The sequence below is a fragment of the Chroicocephalus ridibundus genome, chromosome Z (assembly GCF_963924245.1).
Source record: "Chroicocephalus ridibundus chromosome Z, bChrRid1.1, whole genome shotgun sequence".
NCBI classification, from domain to species: domain Eukaryota; kingdom Metazoa; phylum Chordata; class Aves; order Charadriiformes; family Laridae; genus Chroicocephalus; species Chroicocephalus ridibundus.
In genome coordinates this window covers 41,647,195-41,659,718 of record NC_086316.1, presented here as the reverse complement: position 1 = coordinate 41,659,718, position 12,524 = coordinate 41,647,195, and the positions used below count along the sequence as shown (strand labels likewise).

The 12,524-nt window shown below is 39.2% G+C and overlaps 1 protein-coding gene across 2 annotated transcripts in view; it reads left to right on the top strand.

Annotated features, from left to right (window-relative positions):
- The window catches only part of AOPEP (aminopeptidase O (putative)), a 211,571-nt gene that overhangs the window by 175,610 nt on the left and 23,437 nt on the right, over positions 1-12,524 (top strand). Inside the window, exon 15 of one of the 2 annotated variants that reach the window (XR_010069065.1) lies at positions 9,835-9,953. Coding sequence is in view for 1 of the 2 variants with exons in the window: in XM_063320188.1 (XP_063176258.1) it covers positions 9,835-9,951 (117 nt within the window). In the remaining variant the exon portion in view is untranslated. Of the gene's footprint in view, positions 1-9,834; positions 9,954-12,524 lie in introns of those variants that run through there. The other variant, XM_063320188.1, reaches the window with a different exon arrangement.

Sequence of the window (12,524 nt, the reverse complement as noted above, 5' to 3'; positions counted from 1 at the left end):
AAAAAAGAACCCAAGAGAAGCCAATGGTGGTGGGTTGGCGTGTCTGTGTCTTCGGTCAATGGAGACTGTTTCATGACTGCAAACTCTACATACTGCTCTTCTAAGTTCCCAGCATCACCAGCATAGTCTTTGGTTTAGATCTCAGCTGTTAAAGTTACATCTATTGTAAGGTGATCTGTGATTAAGGCTTGCTTTGAGGTACGTGTGCATTTCTGAAACTTGAATCCACTCAATCTGGTTGCTTGCATTCTTAACAAATTTAAAAAAAAAAAATACACAAACCAAACAACAAAAGCTCCCTAACAAAGGATCGAATGAATGTGGTATGTTGGAAAAACTGTTGTGAGTATGCACAGGCTGTGTCGATCACCCAATACGTTGGAGGCAGATTTCAGGTCAGAAGAAAATCTGGGGTCTGGAAATGCAGTTGATCTACAAGTGTTAAAAGGCAACTGACATAATTATATAATTATACATGAAATCTCTCATCACCTGTTGTTCTGAAAGCAGAAGGGTAGCAAAGAGAGTTGATTCTTGTGGATTCCAGCAGTAAAGGGTCAAGTGATGGAAGCGCAGTTTCCCATCTGTGCTTTAGTCCTTTCCTCCAGGAAGGCTTGAAACATTGTTAGTGCTTTATGATAAATCTTGGCTAGTCCTCCCTGGTGAGGTGGTGTCGTATCCTGCAGCCATGAACTAAGTGTAATTGACGTGATTTTCTTCAGCAGCAGCCAGGCTGATGAAAGGTTAGAGAAAAGAGAAAGTTCTTGGCTCTCTTCTTCAGGTTCTTTCTCTGAATGATGCCGGCTGTTTGGGGCTGATACAATACCTTTGTGATTGACTTATCAGAAAGGAACATGTTCTGGTGAACAAATCATGATCGCCCTAAGACCTGACCCAACCATAAGAGAATTGGGAAACTCTTAGTGAATTCCCATGATCCTTGAAGATCCCAATCCTAGATGAACTCTAGGCATTGACTGGGTCATGCCTTGGTAGGCATAGGTAGAACGAATTTCTGATCCAGAATTTTACATGTTTGTGACAATTTCTCAAGGAAAAAGACGGTACTTCTTCAAGCTAGCCCTTGCTCCATTCTGTTGCAGGGATTTTGGACTGAAGAGGTAGCTTAACTGCGCAGGATAGTTTCTAGAGATAGGATTTGGCACTTTCAGTGCGCGGTGATGAAGTTACTCGGCCAGTAACTTGTAACATAGCAAAGCTTAGAAAAAAATTGGCTCTCAGGTTTTTGTCCCTCTTTCTTCTTTTAGTACGTAGAGTCAGAAAAATAAAGGAAATCTGTCTGAGGGTGCTCTTACACGTAGTTGTGGATAGCATAAAGTGATAATGGCACTCCAGCTCTTCATTTCACAGTTGATAGACTGGCCACTGAAACAGTGGTTTTCAGGGTCTGCTGTAGTCTTCATCTTTCTTTTAATGTCTCAGAGGACACTCACTGGTCTTTGTTTTCAGAGGATCTAGATGACGGTCATTCAAGCTGAGGTGGTTTATACTGCCATTGATCTCAGCATTAGCACATAGCCTGGAGCAGCTGAGACCTGGAGTGTTTTGCGTGGACAAATAAGGAAGCAAATACTTCCACTTCAGCATCTGCAACAATGTGGGTATGAAATTTTTCCACCAATTGCTACCTAAGACTTGTTGGTCTTCTATATGACTCCTTTAATTTGTAGTAGTCTAAGAGTCTGGAAACTAAAACCAGAGTTCTCCATGGTTTTGGTTTTTTGTAGTTAGATGAACGGTTTGCTGAACCTGAAGTGCCTCTATTGGGTCTGCTCTTAGATGAGAAGGTGGTCTTAGTGCCAACTGCTTTCACTTGGTTGGAGACGACTAACCACAGGGCTGATGTTCCGATCACCTCTCCAGTGCTGGGGACTTCTGAGATCAAGTGAAGGGGTAACTGAAGATCTTGCTGTTGACAGCTTCAACTTTAGTTTGTGTTAGACCAATGCTCTCTTTTCCCAGTGTGTCTAAGTAATGATCCTGTGGAGTATGATTTCAGATGTGGAATCTGGCTTCTTGTCTCCACTTTTCTCTTGCCATGGCCATTTCATCTGAAACCAGGAGCAGCACATGCTGTAAGTACAGTAGTATGTGGCAGAGATGATAATCTCCATTGAATAGACAATGTGTAGCCTATTCTGCTTAAAAGGGAATTATTATGCTTGCGGGTAAAGTTCTGGTGAAACATTTCTTTGAGAAAACTAGAGTTGAGGGAAAGCACTGTATAACTTGACTGAACCTGTAGGGGAAGCCACCTGGTTTTCATTTTGCTGGCTCAGCAGTATGTTAGATCATAAAGGTTTAATCATTTTTGACATTGCAGTGCATTTATATTAGATTGCAGATGCTGAATTTCTTCATAAGTGGATCTTCTCTCCATTAAGTAAATTATGGGAAAATATTTTGTGCTATATCTTAAGAAAAAAAAATCAGTTTACGGACTGGTAACAATAGCTGGTGTTTTAAAAACATTACTGGTAATGCGTAACCCTAGTATCAGACACAGAATGTGAAATATCTTTAAGTTTCATTTATGCTGCAGATTCCCACATTGAAAGTCAGCTTACAATACTGATAAAATTAAATCCTTGCATTCTGATCTCACAGTATTGTAACATGTATACCCAGTTTCCCTGTCTGTTTTTGCTTTCATACTACCCTATAAATATTTTTTACTGTTAGGAAAAGCAAATTCTAAGTTCGATGCATAAGTGACAAATAGTTTGGTGCAAGTAATATGATGTGATTTGTACAATAATTTTTACAGTGTCAAAATCACATTTAAATGCAACAGGACAAAAAAAAAGCCTGTATGAATATGACAAAGTTTAAGAACGTGTTTAAGAAGTCCCAAGAGCCTTCCCCAATTGTGTGTCTATAACATTTAGGGAAGTACAGCATTGGTTATGCAAACATTACTTGACAAATCAATGTTAATTTAGGACACGTTTTGAGGAGGGCATCTCAAAGAAGCAGCCCCGTTTTGTAAAGTCATTGCCCATCAGCAGCAACTCCTCTTCCAAAAATGCTGCATACATTCCTCAGTTAGAAAAAGTTTCACAAATTTTGTTGCTTCATGGACACATTAGTGTTGCACATATTCAGTTTAAGTTATAATTAAAATCAAACACATGCACAAAACCTTTTTGAACCCTACGGAAGCCCACCTTAAATTGTAGCTGTGTCATAACATTTATTGCTTGCATACGAACAGTTGCACTCTGATTATTGCTATTTTTGTCCTTGCATTTGAAAAGTTGTGTTAAAAGTCAGTGGAGATCAGGTTGTTTTACTTGTGTGCATACTTAAGTTTGTGCAGTTGTTTGGGATTTGTGTCCTTCATCCAGCAGTGTTTTCATATGCATGGCCAGAATAAATCAAACCTGTATATTTGAGTAGGTAGTGGCCTTTAAATGATTTCAACATAGATTATCTGCTTCCAAATATAAGAAATATTTAATTTTGATGTTATAAACAGGAAAGTAACTGGGAACTAAATGCAAGTGCAGTTGTTTATTCAATAAATTGCTCTCACTGTCATTTTATATCCTACTGGTATGAAGCAAGCGATACCAGATGTAAATGTGCCACAAACGGTATATTGAAGTGTAGCACAAATCAAATGCTGATGAACTTGTTGTGATCATTACTTCTTGAAGTAAGACTTTTTAAAGCACAGTTTGTAGGAATTTCTTTTCCATGAGAAAAACACAGTACAATTCCTGGTGTTTTGTTTTTGGGGTTTTTTTGGGGTTTTTTTGTTTTGTTTTTTTTAAAAAGAAACAGATATTGAAAAATGAGTTGCCAAGCACAGACAGAACCATCTGAGCAGAGACTGAGAAAAACTGCACACAATGGGAAGACGTTTCGTAGGAGTGCAGTTCATAGGTAGATGAGAATGTGTTACAGAGAGAGATATTTATTTGCTTTTAAATATAGCAAGGTATACTTATCTTTGAGAAAAGTTTGAAGGGGAGCTGATTTTTCAGCAAGGGGGAAGTCATAAACAAACTGACCCAAATAAAGTTAAACAGAGCTGTCTGCTTCTCTAAGCGCTTCTAAAATTATGTCAGCCTCTAGCATAGATGGGTTTTATTTTGCGAACAAGTTCAAAGCATTTTTTGTCAGCTGCAGATTACATTCTTTTTGGCATATTAATCAAACTGCAGACTAGTTCTTTTAGAGTTAGACTCTCTTAAGTAGTGTATCGCACTATGCTAGTTACCAGCTGTTAGCGTGGACGTTTTTATTGAATTCATATGTTACTTGATATGAGTACATTTTAGCCCCTGAAGGGGAGGGGGAAAGAAAAAGCCCTGTTTTCATTTAAAAGAAGTCACTGTGCAGATGAAAACAGCATCTGAAGAATATTGTTTGAGGTAAACAATGACAAAGTCTGTCTAAAAATGTTGTTGAGTAAATAGTGTTTTCTTGAATTTTCAAGCTAGCAATTTTCTAGACAGTTTGAGGAAGGGGGGGATTTGTTTTACAAAGGTTTTTTGTTTAATTGCAGCCTGCAGAAAACAACCCTCAAGGCAAATTGTCTGTGTGGAGAGTTTATAACGTGAGATTCATTCAGGGATTTGTTTGATCGGTTCGGACTATAGGCACAGAGATGGCCTGGCCCTATAAATCCTGTCTCCTGGACTAGTAGCAGTGCTTTCTTATCTGCAATTAATGAGGAAATTCTGTCTCAAGGGAACCATTCACTATTGAATTCTGGGGTGGGGTTTTTCCCTTTCTTTCCTAAGAGAGGGGTGGGAAGGAATTTCGTTTGACTTTGGAAAAATCTTGTAAAAATGTAAATGAAAAGACATTTCATGTTTGGAGGAGGGGGGATAGGGGGGACGAGACTGCATTCTGCCAAAGAAATACAGGAGAAATATATTTTGCCTTGGAAACTTGAAACTTTTCTGTGTAATTTTCAAAGGTCAAATGGCTTTAATTCTGTTTTGGGCCTTGTTTGTGTTGTGTTTCAGCCAGCATTTTTCAGTGCACAGTAGTGACTTTTTTTTTCCTTTCCCCCCTGATTTTGCTCAGCGTAAACAGTTTCTTGCTGTGGTTACACAGACAAATATAGCAGAGAACCCTTTTCTGGGAGAAGAGTCTCCCCGTGCATTTCTTAACCATTTTTGGGAAGAATCGATCTATCTGTGCATGTGAGAGAGGGAGGCAGTAGCTGTAAACTGAAGTGACATCATATATATTACTCCCATTGATCCACTTTTAGACTAGAGCCAGGATAAAAGGAAATGGCATCAGGGAGGAAGTATGCTCGTTTAGGCACAGATCCCAGTGTGATAATGGAGTAATAATAGAAATCACGCCACTGTCAATCGGTTGCTGCATTAGTCTGAGGCACATTTCCCCTCCGAGGAGGCTTTCAATGACTTCATTCAAGTGCAGGCAGGAGCAAATGGGACATTCAGCATACCAGCTGTACTACTTCAGTGATTTGTGTCCTGGCTTAGGGGTGCAGTGCAAGCGCTGGTGCTGTGGATGCTCAAGTAGATATATCTGTGTCACATTTCATGGCTGTGAAAGGTCAGTAGTCGAATGTTTCAGTGGCATTTTTTCTAGGATAAAGGGTGAATCTGGCATTTATTGCATTTGTTAATGTAGGAATTGATAAATACGCTCCTTTGCGTGGGTGGTCTTCTGGGATGTGAGGCCAATGACCTCTGTAGCTGCCATACCAGATCTCTGACGATGCAAGATTTGTTTTCTTTGTGCTTTTTACAGGTTAGGAGTAGGATTCAGAAAGCTCATAGTTTTGTTCCAAGATTATTTGTAGGAACCCTTTCAAACCTACTAATGTCTTGACATATTCTTGTAACACAGTATAACGGCTTAAGTGTCCTATGTACTGATATGAATAAAATACAAAGTATGCTTTTTCTTAGTTCCCAGATATTTAGTATACATTGATTCAGCCCCAGTAAGCTGCTTTGGTAATAGTCTGAGTTGTATCTTGAATTTGGTGACATTTTCTTTAATTCTTTCATCTTGCCATTTCCAAATACAGCCCTAGTTTTAATACTGCCTATCATTAGCAGTTTCTTTTAGAGGTAAGAGCCTAATTATTCAAACTTTAAAACGATGACATCAGGTAACACAGGGGAAGCAGGGGACAAATGGCTGTTTAGTGGCAGGACAAAGTGAACTCTTTGAAAAGGCTGAAGAGTTGCAGGAGAGGGTAAACAGTCTTAAGGGCAAGATAAAGTATACAGTGCTGGGGTACAGCTTTACAGTTGAGATGGTGTTTAATTATATGGGGTGTGACAGAAAACCTCTGGTGTGCTTGATCACAACATATTAATTTATTCCCTCTTTGTAGTGTCAGTACTCACAACTGGGGGAGGGGGAACCCTGGGAAACGTCGTATGATTTCCATGCGGCAGGTGTAGGTTGGGACGGGAGCTATCTACTTTACAATATAAAGAGATGCTGTTGCAGCAGTCATTGCCATAATGAAACTGTTTCTTGATACTCGCCACATTTCCTGATTGAAGGGATCTACTTCAATAATGGCATATATTTGAGCATTTTGATGGAGCATGCTCCAATACAGTTCTGAGAGTGATTTTTATATATATATATATATATGTATATATGTCTACACATATACATATAGATACACACATATATACACATATATGTATATGTGTGTTCTGAGAGTGATTTTTATATATGTATATATATACATATATATACACACACATATATATGTGTGTATATATATGTAAATGATTTTTTAAAATTTTCTATCTTTTTTTAACAGGAAGCATGACATTTTGTGTTTCGGCTGTTAAGGTGGTTTTCTGAATGTTTTCAACATGGATATACACATTGACATAGTGACGTTTATCCTGCTGTATTTTGCTGTAGCTGCATTGTGTGTTTATTATACGTATGTAAGATGTTCAATATGCATTCACAGCATATGAGTTGTAAAGGAAAATGGCTTCACAATACTTGAAACGAAATTTACTTTTTGTTTTCTGCAGCATTTGTTTGGTTTTGGTAGCACTTAAAAGCAAGGGCTGCTTTGTATTAAGCATAAGGCCAACAAATGTCAAGTTGACGGTGTGTACCCCAAACAATTCTCATGGCGTGAAGGATGAGAAGTAACAGGTGGGTGGGACAAATAAGGATGGTGGTGGGGAAAACAAAAAATAACAGAGTCTGGGTTTTTTGACTGAAAATTCAAGTGTGTCAAATGTCAATTATGACGTTTATTTATAACTGTTAAAAAGCTGCTTTGGAGACAGCGTTATTCACATTGCTGTGCTTGGGGAAAAGAAGATTTCTGCACCCCTGAAGGAATTTTGTAGTAGTCTTTGCTGTGCAACTTCCGCCGAGATTTCTGCCTCTTTCTTAGGCCGGGTTTTTCTTGTAGGCAGAGTCTCTTTTATTAAAAGGAGAGGGTAAGAAATGAGAGAGAATGTTCCTCCTTTTATTTTGTGTTGGAGGTAGCGGGAGAACAAAACGTAGTAGCTGCGCCCACTAGTGCCACTTTGGTACCGGTCTGTCCGCATTTCTCCTGCTGGTGCCCCCACCCTCTGTGCCGCTGGTGGCGAGCTCCTGCCTAGGACTTTAATTAAACGGTGAGCTGGAAACTGGTATGTAAAGTGTCGTCTTGGGCAGCTGGAACATGGGAAAATAACAGAAGCCACGGTCTCAGATTTTTTTATTTTTTTTTTTTTATTCCGCAGTATCAAATCTAAACTGAAAAGAGTTGAACGTGTAATTCCAAAAACTCTTCACCCATCATGCAGCACTAAGCAGAGGTAGATTAAGGACGCGACTGTTGCTCTGCTGCTGTGCTTTTGTTGGCTGCAATGAGATTCTGTAATGTTGTCTTAAACAGTAGCTTTCTGTGGGTGAATCTGTATAGCAATTATACTGGAAATATATTATAAAATAGTAATTCTCAGCTGTTCTGTACCTATGTATTCAGGCAGCTGTTCTACAGTTTCTACAAATTAAGTATTTCTCTGCTGCCTTTGTAGGTAGCAGAGGACGCTTTCTAAATCAGAAGTTACCTTTCTGTGTGTGGCGTTCTGCAACATTTTGGATTTTATTAGTGTTCAGAATGAATTCACTTGCCAAGCAGAGCTACTTCCCAGGAGCCTTCCCTGTTTTATTTTTTAGAGTGTCTCACCATCCCCCAGGCAGCTGCTGTTGGACTGTGCAATAAACATTCAAGTTGGCATTTTAGTAGTTGTCCTGAAATTGAAATATTCAATATTTTTAAATGTCTGACTATTTTTAACAAGTCCATTTTGTTGGCAGGCTTCGGTACCACTTAGAGAAACGTTCCAGTAAGGGCCAGTAAGATGTGAGATTTTTTCAGTTTCCAAGAATACAACTTTAATAATAAAAAAATGGAAGGAAATCAAAATGCGGGGAAACCAAAGCATTAAAATCCTAGAGATCTCTTTTCCTCTTTATTCTGATTTAGGTACTGATTTAGGTACTGATTTAGGCTAAATTATGTCAGACTGAAAGGGAAGAAAATGTCGTGTTGCTTAGTCTGCTGTTAAGGGTGATATTTTACAGATTAAGATTTATCAGAAGATCCTTAATATCTTCATGGACTTGCTGTCAGAGATGAGGGGTCCAGGCTTGTTCGGTCCACATAAACAGCTGTGGCTGCGGAGTGTGTTGTTTCCTACAGCCGACTTAATTTTGTGCATGCTTAGCACATTGGCTCAGCAGAGGGAGACCTGGGCAGCAAGGTGGGAGGAGAGAATCACCAAATGTGATAAAAGCTGGAAGTAGTGTTAAAGTAACAGGATATCTTTTTTCATTAATCTGTCTGGAGAACATTAAAAGTAAAGCAGTGCTAGTTTCTTTTTGTGCGCAAAAGCTTAAATTCACATTCTTTCTCCTTTCTTCCTTCATCTTTTGGTGCCCCGCAATGTTGAATAGTGGGGAAAGCTTTGGGGCATATAACAAACTTCTGACTGATCACCCTGAACCCTCAGTTTCCAATAGATGTTTCCTGGCAGCTGGTGTAATTTCTCTCTGAACTCTGTTTGAATTATTTATTTGTTCATCCAATAAGCCTATTAAACAGAGCACTTAAGCACTTGCTACATCAGACTTCTTGTGCTTTTTCTTTTTTGGTTGCATGAGGTTCAACTTGAGTTAGTCAGGCTACTAACTACTAAGTATATGTACATATATAGGTAGATATATACTGTGTGTGCCACAAACGTAACATTCATGTGTCTTTACCGTGTAATGATGGGTGGCTTGTGACTCATTGCACTAGAATATGCCGCAAAGTGCGTTGTTACAACACTTGTGTCATTTTTTTGTATTGTGTTTCCTCGTTCACTGGAAGAATATCATGCAGTCTGCTCATATAACAGATAAAAAAGCCACTCTTAAAAATTGTACGTTCATATGTCTGTTTTTTTCCTGAAGTTATGCACTGTAAATTATTCTCTTTTTTTATTCTTTCCAAGCCCAAAGAAAGTGGAATTACTTAGCATATGTATTCCATAAAAATCTTAATAAGCTATGATTACGTTTCAATAAGATAAGCATGGTTTAGATCGCATCTAACTATAGTAATGAAAACCATGGAAATGAGTCTTAATCGGGCCCCAGCACAGAGTCTTTCAGAACACAGACACATAAACCCTGAGGTGTTCCAGAAACCAGCCAGAAGTTCTTCTTGTATTTCAAGCACATGCTGGAAGTACACAGGTTAACACAATCTTGTCCTCTTTGTTTTGTTTCCGTTTAATCGGTCAGTCAGTAGAGAACTTTATTCACACATGACATTTATTTTCCTCTTAGCTTCTCCCTGACCAGCTGGTCTTACTTCTGGAGACTCTCTTGGAGGAGAAGACATTGTGTCCTAGAATACTGCAGCGCTTAGAGAAAACATACCAGCTCCAGGAGCAAGATGCTGAGGTAATTCACTTTAAAAAAATCTCCCTAACATAGGCCATTGCGTTGTTGACCAAGAGTGATAGTGTTCCACTGGGATCCAGGCTCATTCAAGTTCTTTTTTCCATCTCTAAATCTGAAATTGGATGTGTTGTTGCATCTTCAGCTGCGTTTGCATACCATGATGGCAGGAGACAGTGCAGCATAGATGTCATTACTATTGATCATGTACCTTGGGCAGCACATTTGCTCAAGTGTTAAATTTCTCACTAGGTTATGGTGACTGTGAGCCCAGTTCATTTTAGTTGTGTGTATTGTCTCCAAATGCAATCGTGTCTGTTACGGTCTAAAATTACTCTTCCCCATGGCCAGCCCGTATTGTTCCCCTTTGAGTGCTCTGAAGTCTCAGCTGAGATTTAGAAAAGTTTGCTCTCAAGAGAGACTACAGTATGTTCTGGTTTTGAGCATGAGTTTAGGGGGGAATTGGTTCTTTGCAGTTTCTCCTAGTAAGTGCCAGGGATATTAACAGACCCTGAGGAAAACACTCTTTTATATGATATTGTAAACACGCCTTCCCCATCACAGGCACATACGAAGCTAGCATCCCTGCTCCAAAGAGCTTAATGTCTTTGGGGGGCAAACCAGCAAATCCTTATTGCCACACGCAGCACTAGCTATTTTGTAGAGTCCCATGGATTTCTCAGGCTGGGAGGGTTATGACAGTTAAGGCAGCAGAAAGCACCCTTGCAATAAGTCTTATCTTTGAGTACGTAGTATTCAAGAGGTGAGATAAGACGATGGCATCAGTCATGAAAATAAAGGATGTGTAGATTTATATATAAGCGAGGGGTAGTTATGAAGTAGCATGTGATCAAACTAATGTGCAGTGAGGGAGCACGGTAAACTTAACATGACATTTGACTCTTGTTTAATTAAAACCTACTGCGAAGGCTGTGGAAAGTCAGTGTACACGACTTACCCTGTTACAATTGGAACTTTATGGCAATAACTAAGATTGAAGGAGAGAGCAAAATTTCTTTTGTTACTCTTAATGCTGAAGTTGCTGGGTGGTTGCTTATAAGCGCTTGCAAATCCAAACATTAACGTAAAGATCGATAGAACAGAGGTCTAGCTTTTTCTCAGAAAAAAAGTGGACATTTCAACTGTTGTCACTTACTGCACCTTTCTACTTTTCTGTTGGTACAGGTTTCCAAATGCCAGATTTGTTTTTAATTAGTACTTGAAACAACATTTCTATTTATAGTTATTTGAATATATTTTAATCACATCTGAATACCAGTGAAATGTCAGGGGTTCTATAATGGGAAGAGGAATTAATAGGGAGATAGATCAAAGCAATAGCTGTGGTGTTGCTGCTTCGTGCCTGTGAATTGTAAGCACCAGGCCACAAGCTTTGTTTTCTCAGGTTTTTCCTTCTCTCCACTTTCACGCTTGCTTTCTTCCTTGTGGTGTCATATAGAAATACACAAGCAACCTGTCAGAATTTTCTCTTTTTTTTTTTTAAAAAGAACTCACAAAATTATGGCCTCAGTGAAAGGAGCATAATCTCAATTTTATTTTACAAGGTGAAACCAAGGGCTTAGCAGACGTGGAGAAGTACAACTAAGATAACGTTACCGTTAGCATTTTACCAGTCCTCAGACGCCAGACACCTGCAGTCCTTTAAAGGAAATGTTTGCTTACACTCCCTCACGCACCTGAGGGAAGGACTTTTTAATGCCCCTTTCTCCAGTATGTCCCCAGGGAGGTTTTCTTGTCGTGACCCAGGGACATAGACCCACAGTCCAAGCCTATAGCTAAGCTGTTCTTGTCTAGATTTGATTTGTGAGGACATTAATCACTTAGAGTGATCCTGTTGTGTTACTAGAGTTCAGATGTCCTCACTAAATGAACGTCAGAAATGGATCTTTAAAAATACAAGCATAAAAAATTGCAGGCAGGCCAGTAAGAAAAGAAAGCTGTGAATGGCAGAGGATTTTTGTAAATAACATTGTCACCTGTGTTCCATCCAGCAGGAGGAAGTTAAGAAATAAGAACTTGTTTTCTTATTTTTGACAAGTAGTGGTTTATGTTCACATTAATCTTCCAGTAGGGATCAGCAATGATATGGCTGGTAGTATATGAGAGTGGTACACAAAGTAAGTTTTTTTGTGTTTTAAACAAAGTTTGTTCTTAAAAATTGTACATAAAAAGTTGTCTGCACACTCAGGAGTTGGACAGCTTTCCCTGTATGTGTTGTAGGTATCTAAAACGTCTTCTACAGCATCAGAGGGAGTATAAATAATAGCATGTGTATGTGTTGCTGAGTACTCTTGTGAGGGCAAGAATGTTCCACACTTTGCAGTACTTAGGTGAAAAAGTGAAGGATTTGGATAATCTCACCTCATCAGATAAGTGTGTTGGGGGGAGCAAAGGGGACAGCTGGCTGGTGGATTTTACTGTTGGGATGAAATCAGCAGAGAACGACCCTGTTTTGTCTTTGCCCGTTTTAAAGGAGCTGAATGTTCTGTATGGACACTTCACTCCTGTAGCACGCTGACATTGAAGCACCACACCAAAGCTAGCCCTGGAAGAGT